Below are 19,980 nucleotides of genomic sequence, written 5' to 3' on the forward strand. Positions count from 1 at the left end.
TGAAACATGGCTCCTGCTGTGTGCCAGGGACTTTCTGCCTGATGAGTGGGGGAACACCTTCTCTGAGCTCAACTCCACACTACACACCCACAGCCTGTTCCAGAGAGCATCCGCTACAGACACGTCCCTCGCTGCTGTACCTTGGTGAGGGGCCATGTGGCTCATGCCAGAGCCTTCTTCCTCCCTGGGGAGCCTCCTCCCAGTAAGGGAGGAGGCCCCCACAGCTCAGGACTCTCCGGCTGAGCCCCCCTAGAGCCAGGCCGCCGTCTGAGCCCCACGTGCCCTGGGCCAAGCTGGGATTGGTGGCCGTCTTAGCCACAGCGACCACAAATAAACGGAGCCTCAAAGCTCTGACCGAGAGGAAAAGGGCCATCAAAGCCTCAGCTCGGAGCACGAGGAGAGCAGACTTCAGGCTGCTCAGGGAACTGCGAAGCAAGGTCCCCGGGGAAAATGTTTTTGAAGGTACTGGGGTCCATCAGTGCTGGTCGCTTTGGAAACATCACCTCCTAAGGGCACAGGAGCAGGCGATGCCCAAATGTGGGAAGCCAAGCAGGCGAGGCAGAAGGCTGGCTTGCCTGGACAGGCATCTTCTCTGGGAAAGAGGATGGAAAAGGAAGCTGTGTGCCCCGTGGAATCCAGGTCAGGAGAAGAATACGCAGATGCTTCTAGCCACTGTAGGGAGAAATTTGGTGTGGCGAAAGCTGGTGTGGTGGAGAGGAAGGTGGCCAGAAATGTGGGGCACAATAAAAAGAGGGGTTTTAAATACATTAGTGGAAAGAAAAACCATTGTAGAAATAACATTGTCCCCTTCCAGGATGTGGATGGTCACCTCACAAACAAGGACAGAGACGCGGCAAAGCTGTTTAAGGTGCATTCTTTGGTTTAAGGTGCCTCTGTCTTCAACGCTCATCCCTCCCTTCCCAGTGGAAAACACTGCACTGGCGTACCAAGGGACACTGCAAAGTCCTTGAAGAGGGCAAGCCCTGCTCAGCAGAAACCAAACCACCCCTGTTTGATGCACAGCATTCCCATCCAAACCCAACACGTGCCAGCTATTGGGAAGAAAGAAAGCGAATCCCAGTCCAAGGCAGAGCAGTGGGAGCACAATGAGCGCTCCTCGGCGAATCCCGATTTATTTAGAGCAGAGGCGCAGCAGAAGTCAGTGAGCTGCTAACAAGAAACTCTTGGTGCCCTCGACAGCCAGTTCAGGAGAGCTCCCCAGAGACAGAGGAACTGCAGCTCCCTTTGTCTCTGGAGGATCTTCTCAGGCACAGAGTACGGGTGTTTCCAGCTGGTAACGCTGAAACGTCCTGGGAGCCGTGGGCTTGACGCTGCTGGCAGCAGCACTCTTCCTGACGTGCCGCTGGCTCCAGGGAAGGATTCCTTGCAACAGGCTGAGCTCCCATTCTTCCTTCCCTGGCCATGTCCACCTTCAGCCATTTGGCGGTTCTGCTGATCCCTGAGGCGGGCTGGGCTGTGATGCCACAAAGGGGCTGAGCGCTGGCGTCAGGCAGGGCTGTGATGACGTCCCAGGGCTGTGCTGGCCGCAGCACTGTGACATCACCGGGCCGGCGCTATATAAGACGGGCCAGCGCCCGCAGCTGCCAGTGCAGTCGCGATGGGACGTGCCGGAGCCATGGGTGACGGTGGAGTCCTGATGACTGCGCTTGTCCTGCTGCTGGCCGCTGTGGCTGTCTGGTGGGCCTTTGGCCACTGGCGACCACGGAGCTGGCGGAGAGCGGCAGCGAAGAGGACAGCGAAGAGGAGCAAGCGCCCCGGGTTCCGGCCCAGAGGCTCACGGAGGACGCGAGGAGCCCTTGCGGCTCCCAGGTTCCCCAGGCCTCGGGCGACTCCTCGCAAGCGGCCAGGTGCTCCCGCGAGCCCCCTGGGCAGCCCCTGCAGCTGCGGCCCCTGCGTGGCAGTGGCCCAGGAGCTGCAGGAACTGATGCTGCTGCTCTGGGATGGCAACGGGACACGGGCGCCGCTCTACTCTGGGATGTGGCAGGCGTTGTGGAAAGAACTGGAGGAGCTGCTGCAGCGAGGCCACCTGCCCTGCTGTGGCTTGTCCAGCTCCTCCAGAAGCCTCCATCCCTTCAAGAGGCTGCTCCCAGCAAGATTCTCCATCCCTGGGAGAGCCTCAAGGCCTGCAAGGATGGCACAGCAGGGGGGAGCCGCCATCCATGCAGGAACCTCAGGCTGTCAGAGCCCCTGCATCCTGCCAGGAGCCTCTGCAATCTCTGACAGCCTCCATCCCTCGCAGAGGCTCAGTGAGACCTGTCAGCCTGCAGAAGGTGCAGAGCCCGTGGACAGGTCTCCCAGCTCCCTTGGACTCACGGACTTCAACAACACGGGCTCAATCCTGACCATTGACGTGGCAGGGGAAAGCCCAGAAGTCCAAATGGGAGCCCAGCCCGATGCAGGGGAGCCGTCTCAGGAGCAGCTGGTGGAGCAGCAAGCGTCCTGGAGCCGGCAGTGGTCATCCCACAGCGGCCAGGAGGCTGTGCCGGTTGTGCCAGCTGGCGACGGCCCGAGCCTGGTGGTGGAGATGAGCCTCCAGACACCAAGGAGGTTCCTCCATCTCCAGGAAGCTGCCCCAAGAGAGCCCTCGACTGCCAGGAAGGGCTTTCTAATAGCAGGTGAGATCTCCCGAGGAGCTGTCTGAGGCTCCCCCGGGGCTCTCCAGGGGCACGGCCAGGCCAGGCCAGGGCCCCTGAGAGCAGCCTAGTCGCTGGCTCTTTCCAGTGCCTCTGATGGCACGGCTTGTAAAAGGCCCGTCTGCTTTGCAGCTGCTCCTGGGACGCCCCTATGCGAAGCCTCGGGCTGTAGCCCCGGCCCTCGTCAAGAGCAGAGTCCAGCCCACGACGCCGGGGACAGCGACGGTGCCGCCCTGCCCCGCTGCACTGGGGCTCCTGCAGCCGCCTGTGCGCGCGGCCCTGGCCCAGCTCTGCCGCTCGCCGGCCCGTCGGCCGCCGGGCGGCGGCCACTGCCCGGCGCGCAGCAGGAAGCAGGTGAGAGCAAGGTGGCCCGGAGTGGCCAGGCCCGCTTCCCTGGCGGGCGCTTGCGGGGGGTTCCTGGGCGCAAGGCTGATGGCTCGCTCTTGGCCGCAGGGCAAAAGAAGCAGCTGCAGGAGCTGTACCAGCTGGGCCCGCAGCTGGGCAGCGGTGGCTTCGGCACCGTTTTCTCGGGCATCCGCCTCTCCGATGGGAGCCCGGTGAGTGGCCGCGACACGGCCGGGCGTGGGAGGAGGGGCAGCGGTGGGGAGAGGCAGGGCTGGAGCTCAGCCCTCCTCTCTCGATGGCTTGCAGGTGGCCATCAAACGTGTGGCCCGGGAGAGCGTCCTGCAGTGGGTCGAGCTGGTGAGTGAGCGGGGCCAGCGGGACAGAGCGGTGCGGGGCGGGCAGGGAGAGTCCCGGGGCGCCGATTGGGAGTGGGAGGCGGCGGACGGCGGGGGCAGCGTGGGAGCCGCGGCATCGCGGGCCTGGGCATGCCAAACGCCAGCGGTGGGGCCGGGCAGGGGGCACCCCCAAGCATCCCCTGGGCAGGAGGAAGCCCAAGCACCCTGGAGGCTGCGCAAGGGGGCACTGGGGCATCCCAGGCAGGGCGCGGCGCGGCGCAGCCTCAGGGCAGCACCAGACCCGCTGGGGGCACTGATTTTCTCCTCCTCACAGCCCGACGGCACCTGCGTGCCCATGGAGATTGTGCTCATGGAGAAGGTGGGCTCTGACTGCCACAACATCATCCAGCTCCTCGACTGGTTTGAGCTGCCTGACAGCTTTGTGCTGGTGATGGAGCGTCCGGAGGCATCGCAGGATCTCCTGCAGTTCCTGCAGGAGCACGAGTTCCTGTGCGAGGGGATGGCGCGCTGGCTTTTCTACCAGGTGCTGGAGGCCGTGCGGCACTGCACCGCCTGCGGCGTCCTGCACCGGGACATCAAGCCGGAGAACCTCCTCGTGGCCCCGGAGAGTGGCGACCTGAAGCTCATCGACTTCGGTTGCGGCACCTTCCTCCAGGAGCAGGCCTTCACGCGGTTTGCCGGTGAGCCCATGGCCTGGGCCCTGCTCCCGGTGCCAGGCACTGCACGGCCCCGTTCCCTCCTGGGCCGCGGGCTGCGACCTTCAGCCGGCTGCCCTTTGGCACGGGGCAGATGCCGTGCCCCAGGAGCCGGCTGCCGGCCCTGCCGACAGAGGGGGGCGGCAAAAGCCAGCTCCCGGCCCCTGGGCTCAGCAGGCCCACAAGGGCCTGGGCTGCTCCGCTGGCCTCCTTTGCCTTGCAGAATGGCTTCTTGCCTTTGGCCAGCTGGCTGGGGGACGCGGGGTGGCCTCGGGGGGGAAGCTGTGGCTGCGGCTGCAGCCCCTGCCTCAGCCAGGAGGCTGGCGCCAGGCTCTGGAAGGCAGCAGCCTGCGCCTAGACAGCGCCGCCTGTCTCCCCTAGGAACGCACGCGTACAGCCCGCCCGAGTGGATCTGCCTTGGCTGCTACCACGGCCATGGGGCGACCGTCTGGTCCCTGGGCGTGCTGCTGTACGTCATGGTCTGCGGGAGCCTCCCCTTCAGGGACGACCATGACATCGTGCTGGGGCAGCTCTTCTTCTGGCAGCAGGTCTCTCCAGGTTGGTACCCGGCCTCAAGAAGGCGGGCTTTGGCAGAGGGCGGCGCGCAGCCCGGCGTGGCCCTCACGCAGCTCCGCGGGACGTCGTTCTGCCCTCAAGGGCCGGCCGCAGGAGGCGGCCCGTGCCGACGGGCTCAGCGTGGCACGGGCGGCCGAAGGAGGCGGCCGTGTCCCGCCGTGCCGCTCTCCCGCGCGGGGCAGAGTCGGTCGGGAGGCCGGCGCAGCCCTGAGCACACGCGGCGCGGCCCGGGCCCTGCAGGCGACGGGGGCAGCTGGGCAGGAGACTTCTGTCAGTGACCGGCGCTTTCTGGCTTCTCTCCCCAGAGTGTCAACATCTGATCCAGTGGTGTTTGGCCAAGCACCCTGAGGACAGGCCAGAGCTGGAGGAGATCTTGCGCCACCCTTGGGTGCAGGGCAGGCGTTTTTGATGCCTTGCCGGAGCCTCTGCAGCACCCACTTACCGAGTCCCACGCAGGACTGAGGACCCCACAAATAAAACAACAAACCCAATGCGCTGTGTCAAGTCTGGTCCTTGTCAGCAACTTCAGCTAAAGAAACCTCTTGGGAAAAGGGGTAATCGGAGTGCTGCCTTCAGCCTTGGTCAAGCTTTCCATGCCTTTCCTCCAGGGTGGTACTTTTGTGTCTTCAAGCACAGGCTGTAGTGTGGGGAGGAGGCGCTTTACCGAGCCAAGAACTGCAACAGTGAAACAACAGCTGCCCTTTCAAAGTGGCAGGGCTTCTTGGTGTCTCCTGAAGTGACACACGGGCCCGTGTGTGCATTCCAAGGGTCGTCGGGTTTCAGGGACAGAGACATCTCCTCTCCAAGAAGAACCAGAAGCAGCAGAACGTCTTTTCAAGCTGAGCCCCGATGAGCTCTTCCTCTTTCTTTCCCTTCCCTTGGCAGCAGGCCAATGCACACCAGGCCTCGTGGCTCATGCCAGAGCCTTCTTCCTCCCTGGGGAGCCTCCTCCCAGTAAGGGAGGAGGCCCCCACAGCTCAGGACTCTCCGGCTGAGCCCCCCTAGAGCCAGGCCGCCGTCTGAGCCCCACGTGCCCTGGGCCAAGCTGGGATTGGCGGCCGTCTTGGCCACAGCGACCACAAATAAACGGAGCCTCAAAGCTCTGACAAGAGGAAAAGGGCCATCAAAGCCTCAGCTCGGAGCACGAGGAGAGCAGACTTCAGGCTGCTCAGGGAACTGCGAAGCAAGGTCCCCGGGGAAAATGTTTTTGAAGGTACTGGGCTCCATCAGTGCTGGTCGCTTTGGAAACATCACCTCCTAAGGGCACAGGAGCAGGCGATGCCCAAATGTGGGAAGCCAAGCAGGCGAGGCAGAAGGCTGGCTTGCCTGGACAGGCATCTTCTCTGGGAAAGAGGATGGAAAAGGAAGCTGTGTGCCCCGTGGAATCCAGGTCAGGAGAAGAATACGCAGATGCTTCTAGCCACTGTAGGGAGAAATTTGGTGTGGCGAAAGCTGGTGTGGTGGAGAGGAAGGTGGCCAGAAATGTGGGGCACAATAAAAAGAGGGGTTTTAAATACATTAGTGGAAAGAAAAACCATTGTAGAAATAACATTGTCCCCTTCCAGGATGTGGATGGTCACCTCACAAACAAGGACAGAGACGCGGCAAAGCTGTTTAAGGTGCATTCTTTGGTTTAAGGTGCCTCTGTCCTCAACGCTCATCCCTCCCTTCCCAGTGGAAAACACTGCACTGGCGTACCAAGGGACACTGCAAAGTCCTTGAAGAGGGCAAGCCCTGCTCAGCAGAAACCAAACCACCCCTGTTTGATGCACAGCATTCCCATCCAAACCCAACACGTGCCAGCTATTGGGAAGAAAGAAAGCGAATCCCAGTCCAAGGCAGAGCAGTGGGAGCACAATGAGCGCTCCTCGGCGAATCCCGATTTATTTAGAGCAGAGGCGCAGCAGAAGTCAGTGAGCTGCTAACAAGAAACTCTTGGTGCCCTCGACAGCCAGTTCAGGAGAGCTCCCCAGAGACAGAGGAACTGCAGCTCCCTTTGTCTCTGGAGGATCTTCTCAGGCACAGAGTACGGGTGTTTCCAGCTGGTAACGCTGAAACGTCCTGGGAGCCGTGGGCTTGACGCTGCTGGCAGCAGCACTCTTCCTGACGTGCCGCTGGCTCCAGGGAAGGATTCCTTGCAACAGGCTGAGCTCCCATTCTTCCTTCCCTGGCCATGTCCACCTTCAGCCATTTGGCGGTTCTGCTGATCCCTGAGGCGGGCTGGGCTGTGATGCCACAAAGGGGCTGAGCGCTGGCGTCAGGCAGGGCTGTGATGACGTCCCAGGGCTGTGCTGGCCGCAGCACTGTGACATCACCGGGCCGGCGCTATATAAGACGGGCCAGCGCCCGCAGCTGCCAGTGCAGTCGCGATGGGACGTGCCGGAGCCATGGGTGACGGTGGAGTCCTGATGACTGCGCTTGTCCTGCTGCTGGCCGCTGTGGCTGTCTGGTGGGCCTTTGGCCACTGGCGACCACGGAGCTGGCGGAGAGCGGCAGCGAAGAGGACAGCGAAGAGGAGCAAGCGCCCCGGGTTCCGGCCCAGAGGCTCACGGAGGACGCGAGGAGCCCTTGCGGCTCCCAGGTTCCCCAGGCCTCGGGCGACTCCTCGCAAGCGGCCAGGTGCTCCCGCGAGCCCCCTGGGCAGCCCCTGCAGCTGCGGCCCCTGCGTGGCAGTGGCCCAGGAGCTGCAGGAACTGATGCTGCTGCTCTGGGATGGCAACGGGACACGGGCGCCGCTCTACTCTGGGATGTGGCAGGCGTTGTGGAAAGAACTGGAGGAGCTGCTGCAGCGAGGCCACCTGCCCTGCTGTGGCTTGTCCAGCTCCTCCAGAAGCCTCCATCCCTTCAAGAGGCTGCTCCCAGCAAGATTCTCCATCCCTGGGAGAGCCTCAAGGCCTGCAAGGATGGCACAGCAGGGGGGAGCCGCCATCCATGCAGGAACCTCAGGCTGTCAGAGCCCCTGCATCCTGCCAGGAGCCTCTGCAATCTCTGACAGCCTCCATCCCTCGCAGAGGCTCAGTGAGACCTGTCAGCCTGCAGAAGGTGCAGAGCCCGTGGACAGGTCTCCCAGCTCCCTTGGACTCACGGACTTCAACAACACGGGCTCAATCCTGACCATTGACGTGGCAGGGGAAAGCCCAGAAGTCCAAATGGGAGCCCAGCCCGATGCAGGGGAGCCGTCTCAGGAGCAGCTGGTGGAGCAGCAAGCGTCCTGGAGCCGGCAGTGGTCATCCCACAGCGGCCAGGAGGCTGTGCCGGTTGTGCCAGCTGGCGACGGCCCGAGCCTGGTGGTGGAGACCAGCCTCCAGACACCAAGGAGGTTCCTCCATCTCCAGGAAGCTGCCCCAAGAGAGCCCTCGACTGCCAGGAAGGGCTTTCTAATAGCAGGTGAGATCTCCCGAGGAGCTGTCTGAGGCTCCCCCGGGGCTCTCCAGGGGCACGGCCAGGCCAGGCCAGGGCCCCTGAGAGCAGCCTAGTCGCTGGCTCTTTCCAGTGCCTCTGATGGCACGGCTTGTAAAAGGCCCGTCTGCTTTGCAGCTGCTCCTGGGACGCCCCTATGCGAAGCCTCGGGCTGTAGCCCCGGCCCTCGTCAAGAGCAGAGTCCAGCCGACGACGCCGGGGACAGCGACGGTGCCGCCCTGCCCCGCTGCACTGGGGCTCCTGCAGCCGCCTGTGCGCGCGGCCCTGGCCCAGCTCTGCCGCTCGCCGGCCCGTCGGCCGCCGGGCGGCGGCCACTGCCCGGCGCGCAGCAGGAAGCAGGTGAGAGCAAGGTGGCCCGGAGTGGCCAGGCCCGCTTCCCTGGCGGGCGCTTGCGGGGGGTTCCTGGGCGCAAGGCTGATGGCTCGCTCTTGGCCGCAGGGCAAAAGAAGCAGCTGCAGGAGCTGTACCAGCTGGGCCCGCAGCTGGGCAGCGGTGGCTTCGGCACCGTTTTCTCGGGCATCCGCCTCTCCGATGGGAGCCCGGTGAGTGGCCGCGACACGGCCGGGCGTGGGAGGAGGGGCAGCGGTGGGGAGAGGCAGGGCTGGAGCTCAGCCCTCCTCTCTCGATGGCTTGCAGGTGGCCATCAAACGTGTGGCCCGGGAGAGCGTCCTGCAGTGGGTCGAGCTGGTGAGTGAGCGGGGCCAGCGGGACAGAGCGGTGCGGGGCGGGCAGGGAGAGTCCCGGGGCGCCGATTGGGAGTGGGAGGCGGCGGACGGCGGGGGCAGCGTGGGAGCCGCGGCATCGCGGGCCTGGGCATGCCAAACGCCAGCGGTGGGGCCGGGCAGGGGGCACCCCCAAGCATCCCCTGGGCAGGAGGAAGCCCAAGCACCCTGGAGGCTGCGCAAGGGGGCACTGGGGCATCCCAGGCAGGGCGCGGCGCGGCGCAGCCTCAGGGCAGCACCAGACCCGCTGGGGGCACTGATTTTCTCCTCCTCACAGCCCGACGGCACCTGCGTGCCCATGGAGATTGTGCTCATGGAGAAGGTGGGCTCTGACTGCCACAACATCATCCAGCTCCTCGACTGGTTTGAGCTGCCTGACAGCTTTGTGCTGGTGATGGAGCGTCCGGAGGCATCGCAGGATCTCCTGCAGTTCCTGCAGGAGCACGAGTTCCTGTGCGAGGGGATGGCGCGCTGGCTTTTCTACCAGGTGCTGGAGGCCGTGCGGCACTGCACCGCCTGCGGCGTCCTGCACCGGGACATCAAGCCGGAGAACCTCCTCGTGGCCCCGGAGAGTGGCGACCTGAAGCTCATCGACTTCGGTTGCGGCACCTTCCTCCAGGAGCAGGCCTTCACGCGGTTTGCCGGTGAGCCCATGGCCTGGGCCCTGCTCCCGGTGCCAGGCACTGCACGGCCCCGTTCCCTCCTGGGCCGCGGGCTGCGACCTTCAGCCGGCTGCCCTTTGGCACGGGGCAGATGCCGTGCCCCAGGAGCCGGCTGCCGGCCCTGCCGACAGAGGGGGGCGGCAAAAGCCAGCTCCCGGCCCCTGGGCTCAGCAGGCCCACAAGGGCCTGGGCTGCTCCGCTGGCCTTCTTTGCCTTGCAGAATGGCTTCTTGCCTTTGGCCAGCTGGCTGGGGGACGCGGGGTGGCCTCGGGGGGGAAGCTGTGGCTGCGGCTGCAGCCCCTGCCTCAGCCAGGAGGCTGGTGCCAGGCTCTGGAAGGCAGCAGCCTGCGCCTAGACAGCGCCGCCTGTCTCCCCTAGGAACGCACGCGTACAGCCCGCCCGAGTGGATCTGCCTTGGCTGCTACCACGGCCATGGGGCGACCGTCTGGTCCCTGGGCGTGCTGCTGTACGTCATGGTCTGCGGGAGCCTCCCCTTCAGGGACGACCATGACATCGTGCTGGGGCAGCTCTTCTTCTGGCAGCAGGTCTCTCCAGGTTGGTACCCGGCCTCAAGAAGGCGGGCTTTGGCAGAGGGCGGCGCGCAGCCCGGCGCGGCCCTCACGCAGCTCCGCGGGACGTCGTTCTGCCCTCAAGGGCCGGCCGCAGGAGGCGGCCCGTGCCGAGGGGGTCAGCGCGGCACGGGCGGCCGAAGGAGGCGGCCGTGTCCCGCCGTGCCGCTCTCCCGCGCGGGGCAGAGTCGGTCGGGAGGCCGGCGCAGCCCTGAGCACACGCGGCGCGGCCCGGGCCCTGCAGGCGACGGGGGCAGCTGGGCAGGAGACTTCTGCCAGTGACCGGCGCTTTCTGGCTTCTCTCCCCAGAGTGTCAACATCTGATCCAGTGGTGTTTGGCCAAGCACCCTGAGGACAGGCCAGAGCTGGAGGAGATCTTGCGCCACCCTTGGGTGCAGGGCAGGCGTTTTTGATGCCTTGCCGGAGCCTCTGCAGCACCCACTTACCGAGTCCCACGCAGGACTGAGGACCCCACAAATAAAACAACAAACCCAATGCGCTGTGTCAAGTCTGGTCCTTGTCAGCAACTTCAGCTAAAGAAACCTCTTGGGAAAAGGGGTAATCGGAGTGCTGCCTTCAGCCTTGGTCAAGCTTTCCATGCCTTTCCTCCAGGGTGGTACTTTTGTGTCTTCAAGCACAGGCTGTAGTGTGGGGAGGAGGCGCTTTACCGAGCCAAGAACTGCAACAGTGAAACAACAGCTGCCCTTTCAAAGTGGCAGGGCTTCTTGGTGTCTCCTGAAGTGACACACGGGCCCGTGTGTGCATTCCAAGGGTCGTCGGGTTTCAGGGACAGAGACATCTCCTCTCCAAGAAGAACCAGAAGCAGCAGAACGTCTTTTCAAGCTGAGCCCCGATGAGCTCTTCCTCTTTCTTTCCCTTCCCTTGGCAGCAGGCCAATGCACACCAGGCCTCGTGGCTCATGCCAGAGCCTTCTTCCTCCCTGGGGAGCCTCCTCCCAGTAAGGGAGGAGGCCCCCACAGCTCAGGACTCTCCGGCTGAGCCCCCCTAGAGCCAGGCCGCCGTCTGAGCCCCACGTGCCCTGGGCCAAGCTGGGATTGGCGGCCGTCTTAGCCACAGCGACCACAAATAAACGGAGCCTCAAAGCTCTGACAAGAGGAAAAGGGCCATCAAAGCCTCAGCTCGGAGCACGAGGAGAGCAGACTTCAGGCTGCTCGGGGAACTGCGAAGCAAGGTCCCCGGGGAAAATGTTTTTGAAGGTACTGGGGTCCATCAGTGCTGGTCGCTTTGGAAACATCACCTCCTAAGGGCACAGGAGCAGGCGATGCCCAAATGTGGGAAGCCAAGCAGGCGAGGCAGAAGGCTGGCTTGCCTGGACAGGCATCTTCTCTGGGAAAGAGGATGGAAAAGGAAGCTGTGTGCCCCGTGGAATCCAGGTCAGGAGAAGAATACGCAGATGCTTCTAGCCACTGTAGGGAGAAATTTGGTGTGGCGAAAGCTGGTGTGGTGGAGAGGAAGGTGGCCAGAAATGTGGGGCACAATAAAAAGAGGGGTTTTAAATACATTAGTGGAAAGAAAAACCATTGTAGAAATAACATTGTCCCCTTCCAGGATGTGGATGGTCACCTCACAAACAAGGACAGAGACGCGGCAAAGCTGTTTAAGGTGCATTCTTTGGTTTAAGGTGCCTCTGTCCTCAACGCTCATCCCTCCCTTCCCAGTGGAAAACACTGCACTGGCGTACCAAGGGACACTGCAAAGTCCTTGAAGAGGGCAAGCCCTGCTCAGCAGAAACCAAACCACCCCTGTTTGATGCACAGCATTCCCATCCAAACCCAACACGTGCCAGCTATTGGGAAGAAAGAAAGCGAATCCCAGTCCAAGGCAGAGCAGTGGGAGCACAATGAGCGCTCCTCGGCGAATCCCGATTTATTTAGAGCAGAGGCGCAGCAGAAGTCAGTGAGCTGCTAACAAGAAACTCTTGGTGCCCTCGACAGCCAGTTCAGGAGAGCTCCCCAGAGACAGAGGAACTGCAGCTCCCTTTGTCTCTGGAGGATCTTCTCAGGCACAGAGTACGGGTGTTTCCAGCTGGTAACGCTGAAACGTCCTGGGAGCCGTGGGCTTGACGCTGCTGGCAGCAGCACTCTTCCTGACGTGCCGCTGGCTCCAGGGAAGGATTCCTTGCAACAGGCTGAGCTCCCTTTCTTCCTTCCCTGGCCATGTCCACCTTCAGCCATTTGGCGGTTCTGCTGATCCCTGAGGCGGGCTGGGCTGTGATGCCACAAAGGGGCTGAGCGCTGGCGTCAGGCAGGGCTGTGATGACGTCCCAGGGCTGTGCTGGCCGCAGCACTGTGACATCACCGGGCCGGCGCTATATAAGACGGGCCAGCGCCCGCAGCTGCCAGTGCAGTCGCGATGGGACGTGCCGGAGCCATGGGTGACGGTGGAGTCCTGATGACTGCGCTTGTCCTGCTGCTGGCCGCTGTGGCTGTCTGGTGGGCCTTTGGCCACTGGCGACCACGGAGCTGGCGGAGAGCGGCAGCGAAGAGGACAGCGAAGAGGAGCAAGCGCCCCGGGTTCCGGCCCAGAGGCTCACGGAGGACGCGAGGAGCCCTTGCGGCTCCCAGGTTCCCCAGGCCTCGCGCGACTCCTCGCAAGCGGCCAGGTGCTCCCGCGAGCCCCCTGGGCAGCCCCTGCAGCTGCGGCCCCTGCGTGGCAGTGGCCCAGGAGCTGCAGGAACTGATGCTGCTGCTCTGGGATGGCAACGGGACACGGGCGCCGCTCTACTCTGGGATGTGGCAGGCGTTGTGGAAAGAACTGGAGGAGCTGCTGCAGCGAGGCCACCTGCCCTGCTGTGGCTTGTCCAGCTCCTCCAGAAGCCTCCATCCCTTCAAGAGGCTGCTCCCAGCAAGATTCTCCATCCCTGGGAGAGCCTCAAGGCCTGCAAGGATGGCACAGCAGGGGGGAGCCGCCATCCATGCAGGAACCTCAGGCTGTCAGAGCCCCTGCATCCTGCCAGGAGCCTCTGCAATCTCTGACAGCCTCCATCCCTCGCAGAGGCTCAGTGAGACCTGTCAGCCTGCAGAAGGTGCAGAGCCCGTGGACAGGTCTCCCAGCTCCCTTGGACTCACGGACTTCAACAACACGGGCTCAATCCTGACCATTGACGTGGCAGGGGAAAGCCCAGAAGTCCAAATGGGAGCCCAGCCCGATGCAGGGGAGCCGTCTCAGGAGCAGCTGGTGGAGCAGCAAGCGTCCTGGAGCCGGCAGTGGTCATCCCACAGCGGCCAGGAGGCTGTGCCGGTTGTGCCAGCTGGCGACGGCCCGAGCCTGGTGGTGGAGATGAGCCTCCAGACACCAAGGAGGTTCCTCCATCTCCAGGAAGCTGCCCCAAGAGAGCCCTCGACTGCCAGGAAGGGCTTTCTAATAGCAGGTGAGATCTCCCGAGGAGCTGTCTGAGGCTCCCCCGGGGCTCTCCAGGGGCACGGCCAGGCCAGGCCAGGGCCCCTGAGAGCAGCCTAGTCGCTGGCTCTTTCCAGTGCCTCTGATGGCACGGCTTGTAAAAGGCCCGTCTGCTTTGCAGCTGCTCCTGGGACGCCCCTATGCGAAGCCTCGGGCTGTAGCCCCGGCCCTCGTCAAGAGCAGAGTCCAGCCCACGACGCCGGGGACAGCGACGGTGCCGCCCTGCCCCGCTGCACTGGGGCTCCTGCAGCCGCCTGTGCGCGCGGCCCTGGCCCAGCTCTGCCGCTCGCCGGCCCGTCGGCCGCCGGGCGGCGGCCACTGCCCGGCGCGCAGCAGGAAGCAGGTGAGAGCAAGGTGGCCCGGAGTGGCCAGGCCCGCTTCCCTGGCGGGCGCTTGCGGGGGGTTCCTGGGCGCAAGGCTGATGGCTCGCTCTTGGCCGCAGGGCAAAAGAAGCAGCTGCAGGAGCTGTACCAGCTGGGCCCGCAGCTGGGCAGCGGTGGCTTCGGCACCGTTTTCTCGGGCATCCGCCTCTCCGATGGGAGCCCGGTGAGTGGCCGCGACACGGCCGGGCGTGGGAGGAGGGGCAGCGGTGGGGAGAGGCAGGGCTGGAGCTCAGCCCTGCTCTCTCGATGGCTTGCAGGTGGCCATCAAACGTGTGGCCCGGGAGAGCGTCCTGCAGTGGGTCGAGTTGGTGAGTGAGCGGGGCCAGCGGGACAGAGCGGTGCGGGGTGGGCAGGGAGAGTCCCGGGGCGCCGATTGGGAGTGGGAGGCGGCGGACGGCGGGGGCAGCGTGGGAGCCGCGGCATCGCGGGCCTGGGCATGCCAAACGCCAGCGGTGGGGCCGGGCAGGGGGCACCCCCAAGCATCCCTTGGGCAGGAGGAAGCCCAAGCACCCTGGAGGCTGCGCAAGGGGGCACTGGGGCATCCCAGGCAGGGCGCGGCGCGGCGCAGCCTCAGGGCAGCACCAGACCCGCTGGGGGCACTGATTTTCTCCTCCTCACAGCCCGACGGCACCTGCGTGCCCATGGAGATTGTGCTCATGGAGAAGGTGGGCTCTGACTGCCACAACATCATCCAGCTCCTCGACTGGTTTGAGCTGCCTGACAGCTTTGTGCTGGTGATGGAGCGTCCGGAGGCATCGCAGGATCTCCTGCAGTTCCTGCAGGAGCACGAGTTCCTGTGCGAGGGGATGGCGCGCTGGCTTTTCTACCAGGTGCTGGAGGCCGTGCGGCACTGCACCGCCTGCGGCGTCCTGCACCGGGACATCAAGCCGGAGAACCTCCTCGTGGCCCCGGAGAGTGGCGACCTGAAGCTCATCGACTTCGGTTGCGGCACCTTCCTCCAGGAGCAGGCCTTCACGCGGTTTGCCGGTGAGCCCATGGCCTGGGCCCTGCTCCCGGTGCCAGGCACTGCACGGCCCCGTTCCCTCCTGGGCCGCGGGCTGCGACCTTCAGCCGGCTGCCCTTTGGCACGGGGCAGATGCCGTGCCCCAGGAGCCGGCTGCCGGCCCTGCCGACAGAGGGGGGCGGCAAAAGCCAGCTCCCGGCCCCTGGGCTCAGCAGGCCCACAAGGGCCTGGGCTGCTCCGCTGGCCTTCTTTGCCTTGCAGAATGGCTTCTTGCCTTTGGCCAGCTGGCTGGGGGACGCGGGGTGGCCTCGGGGGGGAAGCTGTGGCTGCGGCTGCAGCCCCTGCCTCAGCCAGGAGGCTGGCGCCAGGCTCTGGAAGGCAGCAGCCTGCGCCTGGACAGCGCCGCCTGTCTCCCCTAGGAACGCACGCGTACAGCCCGCCCGAGTGGATCTGCCTTGGCTGCTACCACGGCCATGGGGCGACCGTCTGGTCCCTGGGCGTGCTGCTGTACGTCATGGTCTGCGGGAGCCTCCCCTTCAGGGACGACCATGACATCGTGCTGGGGCAGCTCTTCTTCTGGCAGCAGGTCTCTCCAGGTTGGTACCCGGCCTCAAGAAGGCGGGCTTTGGCAGAGGGCGGCGCGCAGCCCGGCGCGGCCCTCACGCAGCTCCGCGGGACGTCGTTCTGCCCTCAAGGGCCGGCCGCAGGAGGCGGCCCGTGCCGAGGGGGTCAGCGCGGCACGGGCGGCCGAAGGAGGCGGCCGTGTCCCGCCGTGCCGCTCTCCCGCGCGGGGCAGAGTCGGTCGGGAGGCCGGCGCAGCCCTGAGCACACGCGGCGCGGCCCGGGCCCTGCAGGCGACGGGGGCAGCTGGGCAGGAGACTTCTGCCAGTGACCGGCGCTTTCTGGCTTCTCTCCCCAGAGTGCCAACATCTGATCCAGTGGTGTTTGGCCAAGCACCCTGAGGACAGGCCAGAGCTGGAGGAGATCTTGCGCCACCCTTGGGTGCAGGGCAGGCGTTTTTGATGCCTTGCCGGAGCCTCTGCAGCACCCACTTACCGAGTCCCACGCAGGACTGAGGACCCCACAAATAAAACAACAAACCCAATGCGCTGTGTCAAGTCTGGTCCTTGTCAGCAACTTCAGCTAAAGAAACCTCTTGGGAAAAGGGGTAATCGGAGTGCTGCCTTCAGCCTTGGTCAAGCTTTCCATGCCTTTCCTCCAGGGTGGTACTTTTGTGTCTTCAAGCACAGGCTGTAGTGTGGGGAGGAGGCGCTTTACCGAGCCAAGAACTGCAACAGTGAAACAACAGCTGCCCTTTCAAAGTGGCAGGGCTTCTTGGTGTCTCCTGAAGTGACACACGGGCCCGTGTGTGCATTCCAAGGGTCGTCGGGTTTCAGGGACAGAGACATTGCTCTCTTTCCAGAGCTCTGGGGAAAACCATCAGCTACAGAATGTCAGTTCTAGTTGAGCTCTGCTGACCTCTTCCTCTTCTTCCCCTGAAATGGGAGGCAGGGCTGGGCACTTGACCAAGTGGTTCTGCACCATCCTAAGTCATGTGCGTGGAGCTCACGGGAAATGTTGTGATGCCGGAGTCACTCCCATGGTGCTGGTCTCATTTTACCCCCTAAAAGAAAACTGGACATGGCAATTGGTGCTATAATCTAGTTGAGGTGTTAGGGCATATGTTGGACTTGATGATCTTCGAGGTCTCTTCCAACCTCATTATTCTTTGATTCTGTGAAAAATATCTTCCACTGCCTTAAAAACAACCGATGGTGATGGAAAGTGCAGTAACCAGTCATAGGAAAGCACCCACGTGGCTGGCTGTGGGCAGGTGCCATCTACTAAACCTGTGCCACCTTCTGCCTATTGCCCTGACCTCCCAAAGCAGGGTTCGGGAAATAAATGTGGGGATTTTTTTTCATAAATGTGCCTGCTCTTTCAGTTTTCTTCCCTTTTATGAGGCCTGCTGATGCTCTTGTGCCCTGAATGTCTCTCCCAGTCTCTACCTGAAGACCTGAGCTGAGCCGTGATCCTTCCAGCCAGGACCCCACTGTGACAGGATGGCAAGAGCTCTGTGTCAGTCATCATCTGGAGGCTGAGCTGGGAGTGGTAGTTATCCCCTTTCCAATGACCTGTGAGTGGTGACTGCCAATTGTCCAAGTGCTGTGACACATTTCTTCCAGGAGATACAAGGACTATTCTCTGTTCAAGGACTAATTGCAAGCTGTAATGTGAAACTAGTAGAATGAATATTCATGAACCTATTGTGCAATTCTATGCATATGTATTAGAAGGAAGAATAGAAAAATATGGGGAGTTCTTAGGGGTGTGCATGTCTTTTGAAGGGGAATGATCCCCACATGCGTCCAGTGCTGCAATAAACATACCAGCTTTACAACTTTTACAAGTTTTAGAGTGCAGGAATATAAAAAAGGTCAAAGTCTTTAGAAATGCAGAAAAGCCCCAGGAAGTAGATCATAAAGCTAAGAAAGGCTGGGAGATTTCAAAACCTTATCATGGGAAGCTAGGAAGTTAAGAACCAAATGAATACATTTATATTTATCATAAAGAAGAAGAAAGAACAAGAACTTATTGATAGTTCAAGATGTGAAAAGTCCTAGATATATGCTTTGCAAAGATAGAAAAAGTTTCAATCTTAAATAATGAATTATTGTGTATTGTTTGAGGTTCATAGATGTCCTTTTGTTAATGTTAAACCCACATGGGTCCTTTTCTTATTGGTTAGAGTATAATGACTTCACACCTTTTCTTTTACACTATTGGTTCAAAGAATATGTAGAAAAAGGCTTTGCATAAGCTGCCATCTTGTCTCTGATCTGGATTTGCATGGATGTTGTTATTTCTCTGTGTCTCTTGCTTTTTGCTTGTACGATACGGACAGATAAAAAATCCTAAGTCTGCAACCAGTCAGGGTCCCATCCCGTTTGTGAGACACAGACTGATCCAGCAGAGTATAGTTTGAATCTTTTTATCTGCAATTCAAATGCTAGATCGATGCAAAGAACTGGTAGAAGCAGGGTATGATGTTCGACAACCAGACAAAGAAAATGTGACTCTTCTTCACTGGGCAGCAATAAACAACAGACAGGAGCTGGTAAAGTAAGCTGGGAGTCCCTGTGACAGTAATACAGTGTATTCTGCCACTGTTACCTACAATCACTTTGTTGCTTTTGTACTTGAAAACAAAGGAATGTGCTGCTTGAGAAGAAAAGGGTAGAATTCAAATTTTAATGTACTTACCTTAGTGAAAATGTCACTGAAGTGTAAAGGTAGCCCATTTCTTTCTATGTGAAATCATGTAGTATATGAAGTCATTAGATTTTCCTGAGTTTGTTTCTGTAACAAAGATGAAAGCTGATTTTAGAAATACCTTGCTAATGACTCTAGTTTTTCTTCAACATTTTCTTGAAATAGCATTATTTACTGCTAAACCACTTTTGTCCATTTGCTTCTCCAGTGAAGTTTTTATTATGAGTCATTTGCTCCTTTAGCTATATTATCTTTAGTATAATATTTTGCTATTTTATTGTGCCTGTTATTACCTTATTGTGTTATTATTACACAGATATTACATTTCCAAAGGTGCGGTAGTGGATCAGCTCAGTGGAGATTTGAATTCTACGCCCCTGCACTGGGCCATCAGGTAGTGCTGCTTGCAAGCCCTAACTGCAAATCTGTGGGTATTTACAGCTGTGGTAGCGTTTTCTGAGGTCCAGAGAACAAAGCACTGCTTGTCTGGAGAAAACATAACATGAAATAATTATTCCAGGAAAACTTCTCTGAGTGGGAAGTCTCCCATTGGAAGATGAGTGCTTTCTTCTGGACTGTCAGTCTTTTGCCAGAGTCAGAGGCTTGGATGACTGCTCACAGGAGAAGTAACTCTAGAATAACCACCGTAGTCTTAATTAATGCTTCGCCTTAGGCTCATTTATTAGGCTGTATTTATTTAATATAATTTACTGAATAATGACATGAGAATCTGAAAGAAAACTGTTTTTTGTGAGGTCTCTATGAGAACTATAAGGGCAATACTTTCATTAAAATATCCATTTAAAAAATAATCTCTATAGTTTCATTTCACACATCATTATAGACAAGGACCTTCTGAGGGGAAGGCAGCATCCAATGGAGATGTTCAGGGATGTGCAGATGCCAAAAGGGGCTCTAGGACAGATGGACATACTCTGGTGGGCTCAGCCTCCAGCAGTGGGGCAGGGAAAAAAAGGAAAAGGAAGAAAATCCACAGAAAAAAAAAAAAAGAAAAATAAAACCAAAGGGAAAAAAGATAAGAAAGACTGAGAAGAAGACGTGGAGAAGAAACCCAGGAAGCTGAATACAAACAAGAAGGAGGAAGAAGACAGGGAGAAATGAGCCAGAGGACCAAAGCCCAGGATTGAGCAGTAATGCCCAACACAAGTGCTCAGCACCCTCTGCCTCGTGCCCAGTCAATCCCACTAGCAATCAGCCTCTCCTGACCAGCTTCCTCAGCTGTTAGACTCAGCAGGACATCCTGTGGTCTGGAATATCCCTCTGTGCAGTCCGGGTTGGCTTTCCTGGACATGTTCCCTCCAGGCTCTTTGTCACCTCCTCGAGGGCAGAGCATGGGACATGGAGTGGCTTCTAGGACCCTACAGAGTCCTTGAGGTGGACAAGCTGTGCTTAGCAACAACCAAACTCTCCATCTGTGATCCACAGCATTCCCATCCAGCATCCAAACCCAGCAGTGTGCCAGTTTCTGGGAAGAAAGGAATTCCAGTCAAACCCAGAACAGTGGGAACACTCAGACAGTTCTCTGGGAAAATCCTGATTTATTCAACACCAATATTCCTAAGAAGATCTGACCTCCTTCCTTAAACAAATTCCTGGTAGGCAGAGGCCATCTCAACTGAGCTTCCTTGAGAGAAGGAACGTCCTTGGTTTCACATGGATCATCTCTGCTGCCAAGCATGGGGTGTTCCCCATTGGAACAGTCACAGCATTGTGGAAGCCATGGGCTGACAAAACTGATGGCACCAAGACACTGCTGGGGCATATGCCTCTAGGAATATCTAGAAGAGGGCTGGGCTCCCCTTTTTACTTTCAGGCATTTCCTGGCCAGCTGCATCTTCAGGGATAAGCAGGTCCTGCTGATACCCACGGCTCTGAGGGAGCAGGCACACCTTTTCAAAGGGCTTCCTCCCTCTGCAGTCC

At 60.3% G+C, this 19,980-nt stretch overlaps 3 protein-coding genes across 6 annotated transcripts; all 3 read left to right on the forward strand.

Annotated features, from left to right (window-relative positions):
• Positions 1–1,452: 1,452 nt before the first annotated feature.
• Positions 1,453–5,117, forward strand: LOC128790305 (aurora kinase A-like). 4 transcript variants are annotated; one of them, XM_053946929.1, is made up of 7 exons: positions 1,453–2,636; positions 2,787–3,008; positions 3,108–3,211; positions 3,306–3,356; positions 3,669–4,035; positions 4,432–4,608; positions 4,932–5,117. In XM_053946929.1, the coding sequence occupies exons 1-7, from the start codon at positions 1,619–1,621 to the stop codon at positions 5,033–5,035; spliced, it is 2,043 nt and encodes a 680-aa protein (XP_053802904.1). In that variant the 5' UTR covers positions 1,453–1,618; the 3' UTR covers positions 5,036–5,117. The 4 variants fall into 4 exon arrangements, with proteins under 4 accessions (XP_053802904.1, XP_053802902.1, XP_053802903.1 ...); XM_053946927.1 differs by having other exon boundaries at positions 3,669–4,608; XM_053946928.1 differs by lacking the exon at positions 4,932–5,117 and having other exon boundaries at positions 4,432–4,920.
• A 1,712-nt stretch (positions 5,118–6,829) lies between these two features.
• On the forward strand, positions 6,830–10,494 carry LOC128789701 (aurora kinase A-like). Its single transcript, XM_053945870.1, has 7 exons — positions 6,830–8,013; positions 8,164–8,385; positions 8,485–8,588; positions 8,683–8,733; positions 9,046–9,412; positions 9,809–9,985; positions 10,309–10,494. Exons 1-7 carry the CDS (start codon positions 6,996–6,998, stop codon positions 10,410–10,412), a joined length of 2,043 nt encoding a protein of 680 aa, XP_053801845.1. The 5' UTR covers positions 6,830–6,995; the 3' UTR covers positions 10,413–10,494.
• Positions 10,495–11,238: 744 nt separating this feature from the next.
• LOC128789702 (uncharacterized) lies at positions 11,239–15,871 on the forward strand. The gene is made up of 6 exons (XM_053945871.1): positions 11,239–13,390; positions 13,541–13,762; positions 13,862–13,965; positions 14,060–14,789; positions 15,186–15,362; positions 15,686–15,871. Exons 1-6 carry the CDS (start codon positions 12,373–12,375, stop codon positions 15,787–15,789), a joined length of 2,355 nt encoding a protein of 784 aa, XP_053801846.1. The 5' UTR covers positions 11,239–12,372; the 3' UTR covers positions 15,790–15,871.
• Positions 15,872–19,980: the final 4,109 nt, after the last annotated feature.

This window comes from Vidua chalybeata, chromosome 6 (assembly GCF_026979565.1).
Source record: "Vidua chalybeata isolate OUT-0048 chromosome 6, bVidCha1 merged haplotype, whole genome shotgun sequence".
Lineage (NCBI taxonomy): Eukaryota > Metazoa > Chordata > Aves > Passeriformes > Viduidae > Vidua > Vidua chalybeata.